General features: G+C 40.8%; 1 protein-coding gene across 1 annotated transcript in view; it reads left to right on the top strand.

Annotated features, from left to right (window-relative positions):
• Positions 1-24,740, top strand: part of LOC117064051 (laminin subunit alpha-3) — an 86,903-nt gene that overhangs the window by 16,771 nt on the left and 45,392 nt on the right. The window contains exons 5-19 of the mRNA XM_033178111.1: positions 926-1,032; positions 5,145-5,195; positions 5,757-5,908; positions 9,528-9,638; positions 9,753-9,864; positions 10,091-10,258; positions 11,920-12,116; positions 13,776-13,892; positions 14,583-14,737; positions 15,205-15,346; positions 16,175-16,277; positions 18,786-18,902; positions 18,992-19,171; positions 20,350-20,492; positions 24,086-24,256. Of these exons, the coding sequence (XP_033034002.1) occupies positions 926-1,032; positions 5,145-5,195; positions 5,757-5,908; positions 9,528-9,638; positions 9,753-9,864; positions 10,091-10,258; positions 11,920-12,116; positions 13,776-13,892; positions 14,583-14,737; positions 15,205-15,346; positions 16,175-16,277; positions 18,786-18,902; positions 18,992-19,171; positions 20,350-20,492; positions 24,086-24,256 (2,026 nt within the window). The remainder of the gene's footprint in view (positions 1-925; positions 1,033-5,144; positions 5,196-5,756; positions 5,909-9,527; positions 9,639-9,752; positions 9,865-10,090; positions 10,259-11,919; positions 12,117-13,775; positions 13,893-14,582; positions 14,738-15,204; positions 15,347-16,174; positions 16,278-18,785; positions 18,903-18,991; positions 19,172-20,349; positions 20,493-24,085; positions 24,257-24,740) is intronic.

Below are 24,740 nucleotides of genomic sequence, written 5' to 3'. Positions count from 1 at the left end.
ACCGCGCCCGGCAGGAATGAGTTCTCATTACTATACTACCTAGAAGAACAAAGGCTCAGGGCCTAAGGTAGCAGCTGTAACTGTTCTCAGTTGTTTAAGAATCATTATATACAGCACGGCAGCAATTAGTGCAAATATGAATTATGCAGACTTTACATAGTGCAGGTCAGGTGCAGTGATTTGTGCCTGTAATCCCAGCACTTTAGGAACTGAGGCAGGAGGATCGCTTGAGCCCAGGAGTTCAAGACCAGTCTGGGCAACATAGCAAGACCTTATCTCTGCTGAAAATTAAAAAATTAGCCAGGCATGGCGGCATGCACCTGTAGTTCCAGTTTTTTTGGGAGGCTGAGGCAGAAGGATCGCTTGAGCCCAGGAGTTCAAGACCAGTCTGGGCAACATAGGAAGACCTCATCACTACTAAACATTAAAAAGTTAGCCAGAAATGGTGGCAGGTGCCTGTAGTCTCAGTTTTTTGGGAGGCTGAGGCAGAAGGATCACTTGAGTCCAGAAGCTCGAGGTTGCAGTGAGCTATGATCATGCCACTGCACTCCAGCCTGGGCAACAGAGAAAGAGAGGAAGGAAGGAAGGAAAGAAGGAAGGGAGGGAGGGAGGGAGAGAGGGAGGTTAGGAAGGTCTTCCCTCATCCAAGGAAGGAAGGAGGGAAGGAAGGAAGGAAAAATATTAAGAAAGTCTTCCCTCATCCAAAAAATTAGAAATTATATGGATCTTACTTCAAGTTTATTTCTGTGAGACAATTCAAGGGTAAATATCTCTGTATTGAGAAATACTCATTCTTGCAGATCCATGTCAGTCTTCCTCCCAATGGGTTACGGTATCCCAAACACAGAGGTAGAGATTGAGAAAATTGGTTGGGATAAACAATGAGTTATTTGGGTGTTTCTCCTCCTCTCTACATTTTGTGTAGGTGTGCACCGGGATATTTCGGGAATCCCCAGAAATTCGGAGGTAGCTGCCAACCATGCAGTTGTAACAGCAATGGCCAGCTGGGCAGTTGTGATCCCCTGACTGGAGGTAAGGTTGACCCACACCCCTGCTAATTTGCATTTATAAAACTGGTACAACTTAACAGCCTCAGAACCCAAGCACACATTTTCAGGATGCATAATACACAATTCCAGCCAGCAAGTTGTTCCCTGGTTTTGACAACCCTGGGAATGCTTAAATAGTATTTTCAGCTTTGGTGAATAACCTGTTTCAATGCACTTTTTTTTTTTTAAAAAGTGAATTGTTTTGAAAACTTACCTGATCATAACCAAAATAACTTCAGATCCTACTTTGGCGATTTTGCTGAGATCTCCCTTTGATATTGTAGGGATATTGTCATGTCAGCTTTCCTGTGTGTGTCTTAAGAAATGGAAATACTCTTTATCTTACAGCAGTACATGTTCTGGGATGTGAGTGGGTGATGGGGGTGGATTTTATACATCAAGAAAAAGATAATTAGCAGGAGTTAGTATGGGTTTATTAGGGGCAACTTGGACCAAAAAGGAAGACTATCCTCTTCCTTCTTTGACAGAATATTAATAGGATTCATCAGGAAAATGCTATTGATGTAGTGTAACACCAAACACTTACATAAAATCTTTCATCTTCTACTTACGGACAAGTTGAAGAACTAAACCCTGGATGTGTGGATTCCAGCTGGTCAAGTGACTATTCCCAAAGGAATGCAGAGTAAATGGATTAATGCCGGTCTAGAATGGGGTATTGATTGTCATGCCTCAGGACTTCATCCTTGGCTCCACATTTTTTATTTGGATGGAAATATGGAAAGCATGCCTACCCATTTATCAGATGACACAAAGTTGGGAAGAACAGTAAAGGGACCAAGGGAAAACTTCCCCCTCACCTGCAGAAGGTTTGCTGAAAATCAGCAGACAAAAGGCAGATTAATAGGAGAAAAGGCATACACAATTTTATTTTAATGCGTGTAACACAAGAGTATCACAGGACAATGATTACCCAATAACCCAGTGGGGTGTAGATGCTTACGTACCCTTCTTCTTAGGGGAAAGAGATGTGGAAATGTGGATGATTTTAAGGGTAATGGTAAATGATTTTTAGACTGACTCAATGGACTCAGAGAACATACGGTGAGGCCTGGGACAAAATCTTTTGGGCCCACAGAACAGACAATGGTTTGTGACAAGCGTCTGTCCAGGTGTGTTGACAGACTTCAGTCTTTCTCCCTGAAATATGAGTTAAGTTCATGAAAACTCACGGAAGAAACCAGAAGTAGTTTGTTTTCATTTTTGGCAAGTCTGGATGTTGGGAAGATAAGTGGATATCAGAGTAAAGTTTTTTCCGGCATCTGCTGGTCTCCAAGGGCCTTCAATTTAAAATAATCAGTCTACCAGGGTGCCATATTTTGGGGTGAAATTCCCTGGTCTTCTCCAATAGTAAGTGCCTCCCATGACACATTCAGAATTCAAAAGGGCCTCAACAGTCTGGAACGATGGGCCAATTCAACCAGACAAAATGATGTTAAGGATAAAGGTGTGGTCCTATAGTTGAGTGGAAAAAATAAATAAATGTTTAGCTATGTGATAAGTGGTAACTGGCTTAGTAGCAGGAGGTGTAAAAAGGCTTAAGGTTGTCATCAGCAGTCAGTGCAGGGTAGGTTAGAGTGTGGTGTGGCCCCAAAGATAGCTCGCACTGTTTTCACTGAGTTCCGGTGTCTAAAGCCAGGGTCCATGGCACCCTGCTCATGTAAGTCCTCACGTGAGAGTTAGTGACGTCTTTAGAAGACAATAGAAGAGCTATAGCTGTTCAGAAAGAGAGTAAGACTCTGAAGGGATGTGGAACTGTGTCATATGAGGAAGGATTGGCCAGGGCAGTGAAAGGAAGAGCTGGAAAGGACATGTGTGTCAGGCTGGCGTGTGGGAAAGGGTTGGTCTTGTTCTCTGAGACATAAGGGACAGAACTTAGAGCAAAGAGTAGAAGCAAGAGGGAGCTCTATTTTAAATCATTCTAAGGAAGAAACGTCGAATGTTTAAAGATGAAACAGATTGCTTTAAAAAGAGGCAATTTCTCCTGTCACTGGAGGTATTCAAGAGGCTTCAACATCACTTGCAGCATATTCACCAGACTAATGCCTCTGCAGCCCTCATTTCCCCCACGCCAGTAACAAAAATCAGCAACCTGAAATGAGGAGAGTAACTGTTTGTTCCCAAAATGGAAGAAAATGCTCATGAATGAGACTTGCTTATTCCTGTTAGAGTTTTGTTGTTGTTGTTTTTATTCTTTTTTTTTTTTTTCTTTAACTAATAATGGACATATTCCTTGGTGGTCGAAATGCAAGCTTGTTGGGAAAATTTCACTAATAAATCATTCAGAGAAGCCTAGTTCCCCATAAACTATTCAGGGTGCTGTTGAAAATTGTCAAGGAAGCAAGACCATGCTTGCTGGCCAGAAGCCATTTACAGACTAACTGAGGAAATAGAAATATCACAATATGTACATATAAGAGCAAATGGCCGGGCATGGTGGCTCACGCCTGCAATCCCAGCACTTTGGGAGGCTGAGGTGGGTGGATCACCTGAGGTCAGGAGTTTGAGACCAGCCTGGCCAACATGGGGAAGCCCCATCTCTATTAAAAATACAAAAATTAGCCAGGTATGGTGGCAGATGCCTGTAATCCCAGCTACTCGGGAGGCTGGGGCGGGAGAATCGCTTGAACCCAGGAGGCAGAGGTTGCAGTGAGCTGAGATAGCACCACTGCATTCCAGCTTGGGCGACAAGAGTGAAACTCTGTCTCAAAAAAAAAAAAAGCGAGCAAGACTTTTTTTAAAAAAAGGAACCCATTATGATATATATAATAAATTAAAATGTATACAAATGTTTATAAAGGGAACATTGTCTTTGTGTGGCAAGATCAAGGATGATGCTTTTATCTCATTTTCCTGACTTCCCCATATTTTCCATAATTAATTTATATCAGTTTTTACAATTAAAAGTAAATGTGGCTTAAAATGTCTGTATATACAACAAAGTGTGGAATATTATTGGCTGGTGAGAATAACAGATGTGAAAGCCTCTTGCAGCTTGTCCAGGAAAATGTTAAGCATAGAGTTTTGCTGTTGTGAAGGTAGACAGTTTGTTCAGGGGGAAGTGAGAGGACATGTCAATGTCAGAAGGCACGGCATGGGGAAAAGAGTACACGTGGAAGGGGTCAAGAATGCCCAGGGTTGACCAGCAGGTTTCACTGTAGCTGAGAACCTCAAAACTCAGCTTATCCAGCCTGGCCAATATGGTGAAACTCTGTCTCTACTAAAAACACAAAAAGTAGCCAGGTGTGGTGGTGTGTGCCTGCGGTCCCAGCTACTCGGGAGGCTGAGGCAGGAGAATCGGTTGAATCTGGGAGGCAGAGATTGCAGTGAGCCGATATCACGCCACTGTGGTCCAACCTGGATAACAGAGTGAGACTCCCCCTATCCCCTCCAGCCAAAAACACACACACACACACACACACACACAAACTCAGCCTATATGTGCTGTAGCTGGTGGCATGGGCCCACTGACATTGTATGCCCAGCACTATCACCACATCTGTCACACTGTTTTGTAACTTGTCTGCCCTCGTGTTTCATGGGACTGTTAAGTCACAGAGCAGCAGGGATTTTGTCTTGATATCTTTGTATTTCCAGCAGCTAGCATGGGGCTCTGGCACACTGTAAATGCTTAAAGTTGCTCAGTGAATGTTTGCACAATGTTCTTGAATGATGCCAGAAGCAGCACGAATATACAAGAGTCTCTCCAATGAAGAAAGGCCTAATGCGAATGATTGAGAGGTTTGGTTTGATAAGAAAACATGGCCCTTTATCGAGTTGACCTTTGTAGTGAAGGAATTGAATATATAACAGGGAGGCCACAAAAGCAGTTCCTGCAGCGTGCCTGCTGGGAGATGAGAAAGCTTCTGGGCACTGGCGTGGGTGAGGGAGGGAAAAGGAAGAGCTAGTGATGCCGGGTAGTTGGGTGTCTCTTAGGTTTGCCATTTTAAGTAATGGCAAAACCCACAATTACTTTTGCACCTTGCAACACTAGCTTTTCTGAAAACCACGTTAAAGAGCAGATGAAGAATAAGTTTAATAACATTGTCTTCTTTGGTTATTTTCTGATTTCAGACTGCATAAACCAAGAACCCAAAGATAGCAGCCCTGCAGAAGAATGTGATGGTGAGAAAAGACAGCCCCTCCTCCTCCTTTCCAAGTTGTGGGGTTTGGTTTAAGATATGTGAGCCCCATGCTGGGTCATGCAGTTTCCAGTCTGGGAAAGTAAGGGTGGGAGAAGGTGGAAGGAGGAGTACTTAGGGTCAAATCAGCTTCACTCTGTATGACCTTCGGCGGCTGACCCTGCTTCTCCAAGCCTCAGTTTCATCATTTGCTAAGTTAACATGATAATTAGACCTACCTTATAGGGATATTAGGGAAATGCTTGTAAATGTCTTATCACAATGCCTGGTAAATCGCAAGCATCCCATAGTTGAAGGCTATTATTATTTTCCTCATGTATAACGTAAGCAACAGGTTGCATGGAATCTCCATTTCTAAAATGCTCCCTGTGCATAGGGCTCTCCTTTTTTCAGAATCCACATCCCTCCCTGAGAAGACCAGGGCTGTGATTATCACCTGTGATGATCTATGTGTGTGCCAACTGGGCTGCATAGCACTTGGGGTCTTTTCACAGTCCCATGGCTCCCCCCGCAGCACATTTGCCTTTGATTGTGGCCCCTACAGATTGTGACAGCTGTGTGATGACCCTCCTGAATGACCTGGCCACCATGGGCGAGCAGCTCCGCCTGGTCAAGTCTCAGCTGCAGGGCCTGAGTGCCAGCGCGGAGCTTCTGGAGCAGATGAGGCACGTGGAGACCCAGGCCAAGGACCTGAGGGTAAATCCCTTGCGTCCGAGAGTAGATACGTGGGGAGGAGATGCTGCGGGAGTGGATTCTCCATAAGGAGGAAGGAGGAGGTTGACTCCTGGAAAGGCTCAGGGGTTGTCCTCCTTCCTCTGATCCAAATGAAAATAAGAGTTTTCCTGGTGGAAAGTCATTTTTGTGAACACACGAAACTAACACATCTAGGTGAGCAATACTTACTGAACATCCAGGTGCATTTTTCTCATAGAGCCTTTATTTCAGTATCTTGCATTCAGAAGACTCAAACACAGGTTTGTGTTAAATTGGTATTAACTCTTCTTTAAATGTTGGATAGAATTTTTCCAGTGAAGCCATGTGAGCCTGAAATTTTCTTTGTTGGAAGTTGTGGTTTTTAAAAATAAACCGTGAATTTAATTTTCAAAGAATAGATATGAGACTACAGTATTTGGGCTATGTGTTTCTTCTTGAGTGATATTTGGTCATTTGCACCTTTCAAAGAATGTGTCAATTTCATCTTAATTACCAAATATATTGACATAAAATTGTTCATAATGTTCCCTTATTATCCTTTATACACTTACAAAGTCTATAAAGATGCCTTCTCATTCATTTTCTGATAATGATAATTTACATCTTATCTCTTTCTCTTATTTTGGCTAGAGTATTATCAATGTTGTTGATCCTTTTATTTCATTGATTTTATCCATTGTTTTTCTGTTTTCAATTTCATTGATTTCTGTCCTTATCCTTTTTTTTTATTTCTTCCTTGTGCTTGCTTTGGGTGAAACTTGCTATTCATTTTCTGGTTTCCTAAGCTTATTTTATTGATTCAAAATCTTTCTTGATTCTAACATAGGCATATAATCCTATCAGTTTTACCACTAAGCACTGCTTTAGCTGTATCCCACAGACCTTGTAATGTTATGTTTTCATTCTTATTCAATTCAATGGATTTTCTGATTTTCCTTGTGATGTATCTGTAACCCATGTGTTATTTAGAAATGTGTTGACCAGGCATGGTGGTTCATGCCTGTATTCCCAGCACTTTGGGAGGCCGAGGCGGGTGGATCACTTGAGCCCAGGAGTTGGAGACCAGCCTGGACAACATGGTGAAACTCCAACTCTACTAAAAATACAAAAATTAGCTGGGATGTTGGCACACGCCTGTAGTCCCAGCTACTTGGTAGGCTGAGGCAGGAGAATCACTAGAACCCCAGAGGCAAAGGTTGCAGTGAACTGAGATGGTGCCGCTACACTCCAACCTGGGTGACAGAGCGAGATTCTGTCTTAAAAAACAAAAACAAAAAGAAATGTGTTGTTTAATATCCAAATTGGGGGATTTTCCAGGTAACTTTGTGTTACTGGTTTCTAATTTAACTCTTTCATGGTCAGAGAACACACTTTCTATGATTTCAATCCTTTTAAATGTGTTGAGGTTTGTTTTATAGCTCAGAATGTGGTCCATTTGGGTGAATGCTGTATGTATACTTAGACGGAAGGTGGCTGAGAGGGTATACTAAGAAGTAATAGAACCTATGTCCCTGAGGGGAAATAGGGGATGCTGTGCCTATGAATGGAGGCTAAAAAGCAGCCTGGAAACTGCCCAGTGCTCATCGCTGGGTAATGGCTGTATGACAGCCTAGCAAAGCTACAGGGGTGGGACACATCTACAGACCTGGATCTGTGCTGGAATGTTACATCCTCTCAGTGCCACCATGGTATACAAATCCTAAACTGCCAAAATGAGACCTGGTCCTAGACCGTGGGTCGGAGGCTCGAGTAGGGGTGGTGATAAGCATAAGAGCACTAGACAGGGCCCAGAGAGCACAAAGAAAGGGGAACTCCCACCCAGAATGAGCCTGCAAACATTGTTAGCAGAGAAGTAATAAGAAAGACGCTCAACAGAAGCAGCAGTCAAGAGATGAGTTCACTTTGGATAAAATGAAAACAATAGGACAATCTAAAAATGACTTTGCAGAATAACACCCAATAGAAGGAACAAGAAATTAGGAAATTTGAGGGGGGAAACCACCAGAAATCAAACAACAAGGGGTAGATATGAAAAGACCTAATTGGAAATCATGGAAATGAAAGAATACACTCATTGAAGTGAAATAATTCAGTAGATGAGATCAGCTCTAGTCTAGACACAGTGAACAAGGCTTTGGGGAAAGTTTAATAAGTACTTTTGGGTTGAGGACTGATTCTAGAAAAATGACTCTTTCCTATCCTTTTGGATAATTTTAGTCCAAGGTTTATAGGCTTAATATGGAGACGAGGAGGGGAAAAGCATTTATGTCTTGAGGAAAAAAAAAAAAAGGAAGCCACTGGGTTGCTTGGATTTTGTCAACACAGCCCTGTAGCCTTCACCGTTCTGCACACATGCCGTGTGCCACACCCTGTGCTAAGGGCTTTACTCAAGTCTCACAACCTCCTCATGAGGAACCTAGTGTTATTCTCATTAAACAGGCATGGAGAAGCTGAGCATCTTGCCTAAAATCATGGTGGTTCTAGAAGAATTCAAATCAAGATCAAATTCTAAAGGCTGTGCTTTACCCACTCCACCTCTTGTCGAGGTGTTCTGATGACAATCTATAAAATGACTTGCCTCCCTTTCCCCGTAGTAAAGTTAAAATAGAACTATCTTCTTGCCATATCACACAAACATAAGAAAATTAAGAAAGATTACATATAAGAAGGGAAGTAACAGTTTTAAATTCCCATGTGTACATGACATTTTAAAATACATTAGCTCACTTATCACCAAAACCAACCTTGCAGCTAAATATGATAATCCCCAATTTACTAATGGAAGAGCAAGGCTTAGTGAGGCTCATCTATTATGTGGCAGACTTAGGGTTTGGACCTAGGCTTTATTTAAAGCCTGTATTCTTTTACCCAGCACTGGTTCTGACATACTTATTGAGGTAATAATATCATTTTTTCTATAAACTTTTTCAATATATTCTTTTTGCCAAAAAATTGAAAATAATCATCATTCTAGATATTATGTGCAGCAGCGTCTAAGAGTCTAAGAGTACTGAGGCAATTTAGCCTAAAAAAGGGGCAAGGGACCTGGATTATGGTCCTGAAGCAATCACCGATGAGCTATACAACCATGGACAAGTCACCCGACTTCTTTGGGCTTCCATTTTCTCATTTGCAACATGAGGCTGTTCAGCTACATGAGCTCTGAGTTCCCTGTGGTTCTGTTGGATGAGATTCTTTGAATAGATTCTTAATGGTTCCTTCATTCAAGTAGTCATATGCACTGCTTTTAGTGTCAGGTTAACTGCAGATTTTAAAAAACTGTATTTATTATAGAATCTGGAAATTAATTAATTAATCAGGTAAGTAGTATTGCCCTCATTTCTATAAGGTTAGGTCATTAATTCAAGTGAAGTAGCTCTTGTCTCTTCACATTTGCTACTTTATTTTAGAGCCATATCATAGTGTACATCAGAAAATAGATTCCTTATGTAACCTATTTCAAAGAACCACATTTGTGTGTGTGTGGAACTGACAATGGTCTTGCCAACTGATTCTTCAATTATAACCCTGTTGACCAGGTTGATGGGATTTAGTCTTAATTTATACTGTAAAGTGACACTCATTTGTGTTTTATTTCCAGAATCAGTTGCTCAACTACCGTTCTGCCATTTCAAATCATGGATCAAAAATAGAAGGCCTGGAAAGAGAACTGACTGGTCTGAATCAGGAATTTGAGACTTTGCAAGAAAAGGTAATGTGTTAGGTCCATTTAACTTTGGGTTTTTTTTTTTTTTTTTGCTTTCAAAGTATTTTTATCTTTCTTCATTGACTTAATTTGTTGCTAATCCATTTGTTTTTCATATAGGCTCAAGTAAATTCCAGAAAAGCACAAACATTATACAACAATGTTAATCGGGCGATACAAAGTGCAAAAGAACTGGATATGAAGATTAAAACTGTCATCCGGAATGTGCACAGTAAGAAGAGTTACTAAGCCCAATTACAGTTTTTTGGTTGCATAACCTTCATTGTACACTAAAAGAATTCCCTTTAAGATTTCAACATTATGAAAAGAATCCCATAGTGGTACTAAAAAACTAATATAAAATCTCCATAGAAGTTTCTGCCTTTTTTTTTCTTTTTTTTAAGTAGCCTACTGGAGCCCAGAATTCCCAGTTTAATAAACCACTTGATGTTTCCTAGTTCTCTTAAAGCAGATCTCGGGGACAGATGGAGAGGGAAACAACGTGCCTTCAGGTGACTTTTCCAGAGAGTGGGCCGAAGCCCAGCGCATGATGAGGGAACTGCGGAACAGGAACTTTGGAAAGCACCTGAGAGAAGCAGAAGCTGATAAAAGGGAGTCACAGCTCTGTAAGAATGCTCCCAAATTCTTTTATCCAGTCCATTCTAATTGATTTGAAACACGATGTATAGAGTACAATGTAGAGTTCTCCATTGTAGGCGGAAGGCCTCATGGTTTCAGTGAATATTACTGTTAGAGCATCACGTGGTGAAAATCGGTAGTCCCCAGGAGACCCAGGTTAACGAGGCGCTGTAGAATATAACAGCTTACCATCATGCAAAAAAAAAAAGAAGGCTCTTCTAAAAGTTAGATACGGTTGCCTCTTTTTCCTTCTTAACTGTATTTTTCTGATGCTCATGCACCTCTTTCCAGTTTTCTCATTACATCATTATTAATGGTCACCTCACCACTATTGAATTTTTGAATCACAAATTGGTATTAGCACTACTACAGGTTGAGTTTTCCTTTCCAAAATGCTTGGGACCAGACGTGTTTCAGATTTTTGATTTTTTTGGATTTTGGAATATTTGCATAGACTTAATGAGACCTCTTGGAGATGGGACCCCAGTCTAAACATAAAATTTATTTACGTTTCATTTACATCTTATACACATATCTTGAAGGTAATTTTATACAATATTTTTAATAATGATGTGCATGAAATGAACTTGTGTGTGTTTGTGTATGTGTAAGACAGAGTCTTACTCCATTACTCAGGCTGGAGTGCAGTGGTGGGATCTCAACTCACTGCAACCTCCACCTCCTGAGTTCAAGCGATTCTCATGCCTCAGACTCAGGAGTGGCTGGAATTACAGGTGCCTGCCACCATGCCTGGCTAATTTTTGTATTTTTAGTAGAGACGGGGTTTTACCATTTTGGCCAGGCTGGTCTCAAACTCCTGACCTCAAGCGATATGCCTGCCTCGGCCTCCCGAGGTGCTAAGATTACAGGCATGAGCCACCGCGCCCAGCCTCTGAAAGAAACTTATGACTGCGTTTTGACTGAAACCTGTCACATGAGGTCAGATGTGGAATTTTCTATTTGTGGCATCATGTCATTGCTCAAAAATGTCAGATTTTGAAACAATTCAGATTTTGGCTTTTTTGATTAGGGATGTTCAAATTTCGATTACAAAAACAAACAAAAAAATGATATACTAGAAATTAGCAGAATACATCAAAAGGTTTTGACTAGAGAAAATGCCTCATTAGTTCAAAACAGAAATATTAGTTTAGTGCATACTTTTTTCAGGTACTGGTATTTATTCTTTAATAAAATGATGTATCAGTGGTTAATATATAGATACTAGCAGCTTTCTTGCTTCAATTTTTATTGTTCAAATTTAATGTGAGTCTTGGCTTTTAATTGTAAATAGGCAGTATTCACAGTGGAAGAAGCATGCACTTTACCCCCTGCAGTCAGCTCAAGTTCAAGTCCTGAGCCTGACTGGCCATGTAACCCTGGGTCAGCCATCTCATTTCTCACGGCCTCCATCTCCTTATCTAAACATGAGAATGATAATTTATTGTTTTTCTGTGGAAGTTAAATGAGGCAACATGTACAGTGCACATAGCAGGTCTGTGTCAATGTGAGTTTCCTTTCCCATCCCCTCCAAAGTTCAAGGAAAACCATGAAATGAGTAGAAACTCGATTCTCCCTTCATAGTCTTTATAACCCAGCTTCAGTGTGCTCCTCTGTCAAGTAGAAAACGTGAAGTGATGTATTACAGTGCTGAACCGGATAAGGACCTGGCAGAAAACCCACCAGGGGGAGAACAACGGGCTTGCTAATAGTATACGGGATTCTTTAAATGAATACGAAGCCAAACTCAGTGACCTTCGCGCTCGGCTGCAGGAGGCAGCTGCCCGAGCCAAGCAGGCAAATGGCTTGAACCAAGAAAATGAGAGAGCTTTGGGAGCCATCCAGGTGAGTTCACAGTTTGAAGCTGCACACTTTCGTTAATAAGGATGAGAGAAGCAGAGATCTTTATTATTAATAAAGTGGCGTAGTCAGGCACCTGTCTGTACATCTGATTATACCACCTCAGACCCAGATCAGACAGGAACAAAGCATTAAATGCAAAACCATAGTCATTTCTAGCCTTCAGCTACCAGAAAAGATTCTGAACTTAAACCACAGACAAAGCAGTGCAAACTGCTTCACCTGCATCCTCGGCTGAAAGAGTATTGGAGGAATAATGTTGCCAAATAGATGAGAAATTAATATTGCTATAGTTAATTCAAGTGTATATTATGTTTTTGGTAATTTACTTTTTGTGTCAGATATGTAAACATAATTATCATAATCACCAGCAAAGGCATTTTAAGCCATAATCTGCTTTATAGGAAATAAAAGTACAGGTCACATACAGAAGCTGCAATGACAGAATTTAGAGCTCTGGATTTTGCAGTTCATATATATATATATTTAGCACCACCATGCCTGGCTGATTTTTGTCTTTTTAGGAGAGACAGAGTTTCACCATGTTGGCTAGGCTGGTCTCAAACTCCTGACCTCAGGTGATCCACTCGCCTCAGCCTCCCAAAGTGCTGGGATTACAGTTATAGCCACTGTGCCTGGCCTTATAGTTCATATTTCAAGTAGTGAACATTGTATGCGAAAACAATAAGGCCAGGGGCAGTGGCCTATGCTTGTAATCTTAACACTTTGAGAGGCCGAGGCAAGAGGATTGCTTGGGCCCAGGGGTTTGAGACCAGCCTGGGCAAGGTAGTGAGACCCCGTCTCTACAAAAATGTTTTAAAAAATTAGCTGGGCATAGTGGCATGCGCCTGTAGTCTCAGCTACTCGGGAGGCTGAGGTGGAAGGATCACTTGAACACACTGGTGGGTTGGGGGCAAGCCATTATCGTGCCACTGCACTTCAGCCTAGGCAACAGAATGAGACCTATCTCAAAAAAAAAAAAATTAAAAACAACAAAAATATGAGAGATTATGTAGGGTTATAAAACAACAGTGAAAACAAAGTTGAATAACATAGGGCAGACCCCAAAACAGGAGGAAGTTGGTAAATGAAAATAAATGATGTCTTAGTGGATGACTCTATGCTTAGCTCCCAAAGCCTCTTTGGATGGTACCATGTCTGTGTGAAGTTGCTGATTATGCCAAGGTAAGGAAGCAGGACCCAACTTTATAGGCCTCTGAACTCTGGCAGCCTTCCAGCCTGGCATTCTCAGGTTCTGTGTGACCTCTCGGTCAAGTGCCTGCTGTGTTCTCATTGGTACTGGCTGATGGTTGGTGATGGTTTATTTACATAAAATCTTTTGGTCTGTTTTAGAAACCAGATTTTGATAATATACCCATCTCACTGGGCAAGTTGACGCCTACTGTAGAAACCTTCTTCAGCAGTGACAGCAATTGTGTCATTGGCATATCATTTAAGGAACTATGATAAGATACCTCCACTACAAAAAGAACTGATTTCCTATCACTTTGTAATTGCCTAGACAATGTTTAGGTCCGAGAAAGCATTCCGACTTTGAACTTACTTATATGTTATTGTCCCATAAATTTGTCTGTGCCTTCTGATAATGTATCATGGAGCTCAAGCAATTTTTTTTTTCTCCAGAGACAAGTAAAAGAAATAAATTCCCTGCAGAGTGATTTCACCAAGTATCTAACCTCTGCAGACTCATCTTTGTTGCAAACCAACATTGCACTGCAGCTGATGGAGAAAAGCCAGAAGGTAGAGGAAATAGTTGTTCTCTAGAAAAATCTAAAATATTTTAATTATATTGTGAGAAAACAATGAAATGGGCTGACCTACTTTTTTGTTTTATCAAAGTATAGTCTCTTAGATGCAAGGGAATATATTGAAATGTTAGCAATAGTTCTCTCTTGCAAAAGAAGTATGAATGACATGTCTTCTTATGTTCATACGTATTACCTAATTTGTCTGCAATGAACAAATCATTTTTGTGATAACAACAAAAAATTATAATGCTATTTTTAAAAATCAAGCATACAAGCATTTATTAACAAGATATTTAAGACTTGATCAAAAAAAGTGATAAAATTTCTTAGCAGTTCAATGGGGATTTTAAAGCATCTTTTACAATAACGATTTCTAAGTCATTAAAAAAGTTCTTTGGTTTACTACAACTTTATATTGATGATAACATTGTGCTTTTGTAAAGGTTTCTAAAGGGTTTCTCACCATGATGAGAATGTTCAAGATAGTGGTAAACCTTGGGGAAATATTACCAGTGCTACTGTCTGAAGTGAACAAGGATTAACTGGTATGGTAAATAGGCTTAGAAAATATAACATCTCATTGTTGCCCCTGGAAACACATCAGTTGTGATAGAGTTTGAGAAATCAGCATCTGCGTTCTTTGCTTGAATTTATACTGTCTTTGTTTACTTGGAAAAAATAGGAATATGAAAAATTAGCTGCCAGTTTAAATGAAGCAAGACAAGAACTAAGTGACAAAGTAAGAGAACTTTCCAGATCTGCTGGCAAAACATCCCTTGTGGAGGAGGCAGAAAAGCATGCGCAGTCCTTACAAGAGCTGGCAAAGCAGCTGGAAGAGTGAGTGTATGGCCCAGGAGACCAGAAGGCCATGTGGGCTGAGCGCAGCAGCTTGTCCTGAGACAAGCAAGGCCCTCCCCTGGGTTGGCTGGGTCTCCAGAACTGGGTGGAGGGCAGAGGGTGGGGTCAAGGCCAATGCCCCATGCCCAAGTCAGAAGCAGAGCAGCAATAAGGGCGCTAATTCCTGGCCACATCCTTTGGGCACAGCTATAGAGGCCATCACCTCAGGCATCCACTTACCAAATGAAATGGGAGGGGGCTGGGCTCAAGTTGATGGCACCACTGCCGTCAAACCTGGCCGACAGAGAGAGACTCTGCCATCTCTTTATATTATATTATATTTTATTTTTTCCATTTCTCAAAAAAAAAAGGAAAGAAAAGAAAAGAAGAAATGGTAAGATTTGGGGGGATGTCAGCTGCTGGCAGAGGAAGGTTGTGGGGAGTGCCTAACCTGCCCTGTCTTCCAGGATCAAGAGAAATGCCAGCGGGGATGAGCTGGTGCGCTGTGCTGTGGATGCCGCCACCGCCTATGAGAACATCCTCAACGCCATCAAAGCGGCCGAAGACGCGGCCAACAGGGCTGCCAGTGCATCTGAATCTGCCCTCCAGGTGGGCACCTGTACCAGCAGCTTCTCCACATTCACTGTGGAGATGGCTCATTTGTATATTTTCTTTCCGTGGGCTCCAAGGAATAGAAACAAAGCATTATTTTAAATCAGAACTTGTTGTATAGGATAGAACTTGCTCTAGATATGGTTAATTTCTGTATTTGACTACTTCATGTCTGTAGCACAGTTTTGAAACTATGTGTAAAACCAGATGGAAATTACACTGATTATCAATTTTCAACCTGAACAAATATTATATCCTATATCTTACCAGGTATGCTTTTATGCTGTGATCGTTAGCCAAAAAGAGACATTTTTGCAGACAACTTGATCAGCATTTTCATCAGGTCATTTGGCCTTACATCTCGGTGTGTCTGTGGAGTCCTGTGGGATCTTATATGCACCGTATGATAATTCCTATATCTGAAAATAAAGAACAATATATTAAATATCAGAGTTCAGGAGGACAGGCCTTCTTGAATGCGTAAAGGCTTTTCTGTCCCAAAGCTTGAATGCCTGAAAACAACTAAGTTCTCTCTTCTGTTATTGTGGGGGGTTTCGTACGAATGACAGTGAGCAGCTAAAACAAGTGTCACATTTGTCGGTATGCCACCAGAGATAGGCCCACCTCCCCAAGCCACATAAGTCACATAGGTGTTAGGGCTACCTGGAGCCCTAACTGGATCTTTTAGGGAACAATCTAGTTCTAGCTCCTTCCCCCTTTGCACTTCATCCTTAAAATTACGGGCTTCAGACTAGGATAGAAATCTTATTCCATATTTCCTAACATACAGCATTTGTTTAAGGCTGTTAAATGCTTTGCTTTCAGACAGTGATAAAGGAAGATCTGCCAAGAAAAGCTAAAACCCTGAGTTCCAACAGTGATAAACTGTTAAATGAAGCCAAGATGACACAAAAGAAGCTAAAGCAAGGTATTAAGGGGAGTTGGCAATGGCAGGGATAGTCAGGAGCTTTAAAGGACCTCTGGGACCAGGCGGGACAGCCCTAGAAGCAAATGTCGTTTTTGAATCTCAGTGTCAATGCAGATGATACCTTTTATTTATTTTATTTTATTACTATTATTATTTTTAATAGAGATGGAGTTTCCATTGCCCAGGCTGAAGTGCAGTGGCACAATCATAGCTCACTGTAGCTTTGAACTCCTGGGCTTAAGTGATCCTCCCACTTCAGCCTCCCAAGTGGCTGAGATTATAGGCATGCACCACCATGCCCAGCTAATTTTTGTATATTTTGTAGAGGCAAGGTCTTGCTATATTGCCCAGGCTAGTCTCAAACTCCTGTCCTTACAGGATCCTCCTGTCTCAGCTTCTCAAAATGCTGGGATTACAAGCATGAGCCATCATACCGGGCCCAGATACTACTTTATAAATTCATGATTTGTTTATCAATTTCATGTATCCACCCAATATCCTAAATATCCCCCACCCATCATATACAAAATTAACTAGAGCCTTATAAATATAAATAAATATTGAGAGTGATAGGCCTATTTGGGCCTGGCCTTGGTGAGGAGGCTATTTTAATTTAACTCACCTGTGATCATGGTAGTGGCAACCCACATGTCAAGATCATTGGTTTGGGATCATTAGAATAACTGCTTTAAAATTTCTTTTTTTTTTTTTTTTTTTTTTTTGAGACGGAGTCTCGCTCTGCCGCCCAGGCTGGAGTGCAGTGGCCGGATCTCAGCTCATGGCAAGCTCCGCCTCCCGGGTTTACACCATTCTCCTGCCTCAGCCTCCCAAGTAGCTGGGACTACAGGCGCCAGCCACCTCGCCCGGCTAGCTTTTTTTGTATTTTTTAGTAGAGACGGGGTTTCACCGTGTTAGCCAGGATGGTCTCGAACTCCTGACCTCGTGATCCGCCCGTCTCGGCCTCCCAAAGTGCTGGGATTACAGGCTTGAGCCACCGCGCCCGGCCTTAAAATTTCTTAAGTACTAAAATCTTTGCAACTAAAAGTCCCCAAAATCACTACTACTGGGAAGCATGAGAATTTTTTTTTTGTTTTTTTTTTTGAGACGAGGTCTCACTCTGTCACCCAGGCTGGAGTGCAGTGGCATGATCACTGCAAGCTCCGCCTCCCGGGTTCACGCCATTCTCCTGCCTCAGCCTCCCGAGTAGCTGGGACTACAGGCGCCCGCCACCATGCCTGGCTAATTTTTTGTATTTTTAGTGGAGACGGGGTTTCACCGTGTTAGCCAGGATGGTCTCGATCTCCTGACCTCGTGATCCGCCCGCCTCGGCCTCCCAAAGTGCTCGGCCGGGGCCAAGAATTTTTTAAGCATAAATTTTATCTTTGGAAAATGTTCATGTATTTTACTTACTTGTTTTTTAAAATAATTAAACTCTCAATCTCACCAAATTTCTGTGTTTCAAAAATACTGTTTCTTGTGTTTCTCCAGGCTCTTGTTGTCATCCGTGAGTCCACAGCCCTCACTCAGCCTCTTAGTCCTTTCAGAGGGATTAAATGATGCCTCTATAAATTAAATAATTTCTCCCCTTTCTGCTTCCTTCCTTTCCTTCCTTCTTTCTTTCTCTCTTTCTTTCACATGATAAAAAATTAAAGACATGAAAAATAAAATACCAAAAAAGTACTAACATACATTCATTTGCCTCGCAAATTTCAAGAATTCAGATTTTCTGGTGTGACATCTGTTGCTCTCTACAAAATTTGAGCTTTGAGGTAGGCTCAGTGTGCTAAATAGGGTTAGGATGCTAACTATGTAAACCAGTCCTGGAATCATAATTGAAACCATGAATCATCAAGATGGTCTTAAAGCATTTGCTGGTCATTTTCGGTGACCCAAGGATGGCAATATTATCAGCTAGGAATGTCTGCTAGCTCCCTTTCTTTCACAGAATTTTAAAAATGTGTCGTTCATTTTGGAAATTAACAGAAACAATGCCTACTTTATGTCTGTATTTGCCTGAATGAGGCTCTTTCAACAACACTCTTGTCCTCTGATGGAAGAGGATCCTTTCTGCATTATTTATTAATTCATTCACTCATATATTCATTTACTCAACAAACAGGTAATAATATTAAGCCTCAACTAGTGCCAGACACTACATTATGTGCTAGGACATGGTAGTGGATAAGACAGATGCATCTTTTACTAAACAGAGTCTCTTACTCTGGGCGGATAAGAAGTTTAGCCTTTGCCAAGTTATTCAGCCTCTCTCTTTCTTCCTGTGTATTTCCAAGCCATTTCCTCAAGGTTCTGATTTGCTGCTGACCTCTGTAACTGGAGGATCCCAGAGCTGTGGGTCTGGGCACATGCAGTGGGCATCTCTGAGATGACCCCTAAGAAGCAAGTCTGCTCAATGCTGTGCAGACACTGGCTACTTCAGGGGCCACAAATGCCAATGGAGGATCAAAAATGCACAAAGTAATTGCCTCCTAATGCTTTATTTTATTTTAGAAGTCAGTCCGGCTCTCAGCAACCTACAGCAAACCCTGAATATTGTGACAGTTCAGAAAGAAGTGATAGCCACCAATCTTACAACTCTCCGAGATGGTCTTCGTGGGATACAGAGAGGTCAGCATCTTCCTAACCCGTTGTACTTAGTTGGCTTCTTTTGTTGAACATTTTAGATACTTATACCTCCCTATTTGTGTGTGCATTAGGTGATATTGATGCTATGATCAGTAGTGCAAAGAGCATGGTCAGAAAGGCCAACGACATCACAGATGAGGTCCTGGATGGGCTCAACCCCATTCAGACAGATGTGGAAAGAATTAAGGACACCTATGGGAGCACACAGACCGAAGACTTCAAAAAGGCTCTGACTGATGCAGATAACTCGGGTATCAGGCATTCTCTGGCCAGGACATCTTAGCCATTCTCTCCATTGTTATGTGTTTTGGTCCATTTTCATTCTTCCCTGGTAAAGTCTGATCTCAGAAACTAAACCATTAGAAAACAGCTCCACATGACATAGGATATATTCAAAGCATATAGGTAGTCTACTAGTTGGAAGGACCAGATAGGATTTTTAATTTTTAGAAAATACATTGAAAATGCTATTGGTTTTTTTTTTTTTTTTTTTTTACAAAGTGGAGATATAAGTTTCTTAATCATGAGGCATTGAATTATGATTAATATTAAGAATCAGAAAATAGGCCGGGCGCTGTGGCTCACGTCTGTAACTCGGCACTTTGGGAGGCCGAGACGGGTGGATCACAAGGTCAGGAGATCGAGACCATCCTGGCTAACACAGTGAAACCCTGTCTCTACTAAAAATACAAAAAATTAGCCAGGCGTGATGGTGGGTGCCTGTAGTCCCAGCTACTCAGGGAGGCTGAGGCAGGAGAATGGTGTGAACCTGGGAGGTGGAGCTTGCAGTGAGCTGATATCCGGCCACTGCATTCCAGCCTGGGCGGCAGAGCAAGACTCCATCTCAAAAAAAAAGAAAAAGAAAAAAAAAGAATCAGAAAACAAAGATTTTTTTTTTCTTTCTGTAGTGGTCAAAGTAAAGGATTTGGTACCCAGATTGCAGAATACAATTCACCATGTACAGTAGTTCCTCCTTATCCTCAGGGAATATGTTCCAAGACTCCTAGTGGATGCATGAACCACAGATAGTACCAAACCCTATATATACACTATGCCTTTTCAATCTGATAACCCAGACAGCTACTAAGTGACTAATGGGTGGGTAGGGTAGACAGCAAGGACATGCTGGAAAAAAGGAAGATTCACATGGATGCTACTCCAGACAGCACACAATTCAAAACTTACAAATTGCTTATTTCTGGAATTTTTCTTTTTAATATTTTTGGACCATGGTTGATAGCAAGTACTTGAAACCTCGAGAAGTGAAACCATGGGTAAGGGGGGAACTACTGTAACTAATTATGACCCATCCTGTTCAACATCTGGGGACCAAACATGCCACTTGACAAATACTGTCAGTAAGAACAATTGTAGTTAGCCTTTTCTTAATGCGCAATCTTACATTTCTGTTTTCTAATCTCACCAACAGTGAATAAGTTAACCAACAAACTACCTGATCTTTGGCGCAAGATTGAAAGTATCAACCAACAGCTGTTGCCCTTGGGAAACATCTCTGACAACATGGACAGAATACGAGAATTAATTCAGCAGGCCAGAGATGCTGCCAGCAAGGTGAGTATGTCCCCATGTGGTCAGTGGCCAAAGCTAGTTCTCCGATGAGTTATCACATTCATCAAGAAAGAAAAAACACTTATTTATTCAAGAATTAGTTGTCTTTCTTTCCCCAATTCTTTGGTTGCTTGAAATATAAAGATTGATTTTCTCCTGTCATCCTTTACAAGGGTACATGACCTTCGTACATTCTTACATGATCTTATCATTCTTACATTATGTGGTATATCAGGATCCTGAAGCAGTTTGCCCCCATTGAGTTTATTCAGGCAGAAAGAAGGATTTTCTTCCACGCCCTAGTTTGTAAACTGTAATTGCACATTCAAGTGAGGATTCTGTGGTCAGAATGTGCCAGTGTGATACTGCACAGGACCTACCCTCCTACTGTAACTTGAAAGTTGTAGAATCCATCTTTGCTGAGGATGGAGGATTTAAGATGACAGCAGTTTTCCATCATTGGAGTACTGATTCACCAGCCTTTCTTGTTTTAACCTGACATTATTTACTTGAATTACTGACACTCGTCTCTTAAAATGTGTTTTGTCCTAAAATGGCATAAATATAATTTCTTATATTTTCCAATAACTCCTAGACAGCCCTACAGGAGAGTTTTGGAGGGAAAGGGTTGGAGAGCCTAGTCAGAATATCACTGCCCTGGAGGCATCGTGCCCGGTAACCAGGCTCACTGTTACTTCTTTTGAGGCTCGGAATCTGCCCTTTCTTCTAAGAAAGCGAAGTATTCCCAACATTAAACCTTGAACAGGAAAACAAACAGCATAAAGCAAAATTTGGAAGAAAGCACCCTCTTCACACTCATACATGCTTTATAAAAACCAAATGAATAAGAATGTATGCTAGCTTTTACCCTTCTGTGTTCATTCACTAATTTATCCAACAAAAATTTGAAGTGTATTATAACACGGTGGTTAATAGCTGTTTAACCAAGCCAGACTGTCTTGGTTTCAATTCTTGCTCTGCCTTTGATGAGCTGTGAGACCTAAGCCCTGTCCCTTTACCTCTCTGTGCTTTAGTTTCTTGGTCTATAGGGCATAGAGAATAATAGTACCAACCTCATGAGATTGTTAGGGTTAAATGAGCTAATGTGGAACAGTGCCTGGCAAATAGTAGATACCATATTAGTGGAAAAACATAAAATAAAAAGCAATAAGTAAGGCTTTTGTATGCCTGGTTGGCATTGGCACTTCTTTGGCTTCTGAGGACACAGAAATTATTAAGTCAAAGTTCTGAACTCAGGCTGCTCTCCAGCCACTGCAGGTAGTTTCTCAGACTGTGCTAACAAGCTGGATAGAGGTGTGTTATGTGTATCTTCAAAATCCCCAGTTCTACCTGGAGAGGCTTGGAATAGCATTAGTAAGTATCATTAACAGACATGGATAAGAAGTTTCATTGCAACATAGTTTGTAATCACACAAAAAGTTTTTTTTGAAAAAAAGCCACATTGACAACAGTAAACCTGAATGAGCTGGGGCTATGTTTATCAGCATGAATAAATCCAAACACATAGTGCCCAGCAAAGAAAGCACATTGTAGATAAATGTGTACAGGTGGACACCATTTATATAAAATATTTAAAACATGAAAAATGGGACTAATTACAGTTTATAGATAAATGCATATTTAATTTTTAAAAATTATGGAAAAATGCATGGGAATTTGCTTGGGAATCCAGATCCAGAGTAGTGGTGACCTCTGAGAAGGGAGAGGGGAACGGGTGCCAGTTCTGTGAGTCATGTTCCATTTCATGGTGATGCACATACAGGCATATTCTCCCTCCCTTTCCTTAAGTACAAGAAATACCTTAATTTAAAAAATTTAAAGGATGAGTAGGAATTTGCCAGGTGACAAAAAGCAGGAGAGAATGCCAGGCAGAGACTCAGAGAAGGTTCTGAAGGGCAGGGGGTGAGTAGGAGAGAGATGCGTGAAATGAGCCTGCAAATGTGGGACCCCATCGCTAAGTCCTCTGATTTAATGCCTTGCATATACAAGATTCTTGATAAATATTTAAATACTTGATAGAGAAAACGCAGACTTGCCTAAATCTCATTCTTTTGTGTTTGATCATTAGGAAATATTTATCTTCTTGGTTCACACACCAGGGCTAGTCAGAGAACTTTTGTTATTGGTCTATTACACATAAGTATAAAGTTGAGAGTAAATGTTTGGAAGTTTTGAATAATTTGAATTGCCTCAACATGCAAGCATGTGATCAGTGGGCTTGTATTTTGTCTACCATCTGTTTTATTTTTTCTAGTTATTTAAATTTGAGTATGTTTTACAAAAGTATTTGTCCCTGGCATATTAGAAAGAAAAAATGGTCCTTCATCACAGATCTTAAGAAGCACTATTTTAGAGAGCCTTGATGCACTCACTCATTTTTCAGGACTGAACACCTATAATAAATGAAACTGTAACATGTAATATATCCAAGGGAAGCAGTTCCTTTAAAAATGCATTTAAAATATTTTAATATATATAAATATAAATATAATATATGCATATATATTTAATTATATATTATAATATATTTTATGCATATATAGTATTATATAATTATATATGCTTTTGTATATTAAATATATAAAATTATATGTTACAGATAATGTATATATAATTATATATGCATTTTAATATAATATATAAAATTATATATTATATAACATAATTATATATGCATTTATTATATATTTAATATATTAAAATGCATATTTATATAAATAGTATATAATACATAATCATATATAAAATTATATATTAATATATACTTATATAAATATATTTTGTATATTTAATATATAAATGCATATATTTAAAAACTACATATATATATAAATGTATAGAAATATATAGTTTTGTTTTTTTGAGACAAGGTCTCACTCTGTTTCCTAGGCTGGAGTCCAGTGGCATGATGATGGCATGCTGCAGCCTGGAGCTCCTGGGCTCAAGCGAGCCTCACACCTCAGACTCCTGAGTAGCGGGGACTACAGGCATGCAACACTGTGCCTGGCTTTTTCTTTTCTTTCTTTCTTTTTTTTTTTTTTTTAGTAGAGATGAGATCTTGCCATGTTGCTCAGTCTGGCCTCAAACTCCTGAGCTCAAGTGATCCTCCCAGCTCAGCCTCCCAAAGTGCTGAGATTACAGGTGTGAGCTACTGCGCCTGGCTTAAAATATAGTTTTAATGTATTACATGTCTGACTGTATGCCAGGCACCATGCCAAGTGCCTCCACAGATGTTAGTTCATCTGCACAAAAACCTTCGAGGGTTGTCATTCATATTATTGTCATTATCATTATTATTATTGCTGGCCCAGAGGACTAAATGCACTGCTCAAATATCCCTGACTAATAAAAAACACAAATGCCTTATGACACAGCTCCCAAAACAACTTCATGCGTTTATAATCTGGGTCTTGGAGATTATGATCCAGGGCTTAGACACATTCACATTCCCTTGCTCCTTATCATAACAACTCAGGAAAGGCTGATGCATGGCTACAAGTCACAAACTAGCTCTCTGAGCACGCCTACTTTCTTCACAGGACAGTGTTTGACACCTTGTAACTTACTCCTCACAGGTTGCTGTCCCCATGAGATTCAATGGTAAATCTGGAGTTGAAGTCCGACTGCCAAATGACCTGGAAGATTTGAAAGGATACACATCTCTGTCCTTGTTTCTCCAAAGGCCCAACTCAAGAGAAAATGGGGATACTGAGAATATGTTTGTGATGTACCTTGGAAATAAAGATGTAAGTATTGCTTGGACATCTCCCTTGTTTTTGAAGCAATATTTTTCAAGATGTGTGCTTTTGAGATGTGTGGCACAGCTGCATCACTGCCATTAGCACAGCAGGCAGAAATCCTACTAAGACTTCAACAAATCCCTCCAGCTTCCTCCCTGTCCACCTCCCCACTGTGGCAGTGCCCTCGAGGGATCTCCCATGCATCCTGGATTGTTGGTTGCTGGAGGATCAAGAGGCCTTACCCAATGGACCCAACACATGGGCACGTGTGTGTACATGTAAAAAACATATGCACCTGGGGAGGGTGATTGGCACCCCTCCATACTACCAAGTTGTATAATTGACACCACATTACCAGGGATCAATACCAAGCCTTCATGGAAATCAACAGTAGCTCCTCCTCATGGAATTGTGACCTTGTCCTCTTCCTCAGACCGCCCAGCTGCAGACCCTTCCTCAAGCCTGTGGGATGGGGAGATTATGGGTGAGG

The sequence above is a fragment of the Trachypithecus francoisi genome, unplaced genomic scaffold (assembly GCF_009764315.1).
Source record: "Trachypithecus francoisi isolate TF-2019V2 unplaced genomic scaffold, Tfra_2.0 Lachesis_group19, whole genome shotgun sequence".
NCBI lineage: Eukaryota > Metazoa > Chordata > Mammalia > Primates > Cercopithecidae > Trachypithecus > Trachypithecus francoisi.
The sequence above is the reverse complement of the archived record's forward strand: the minus strand, read 5'-3'. Positions and strand labels throughout refer to the sequence as shown.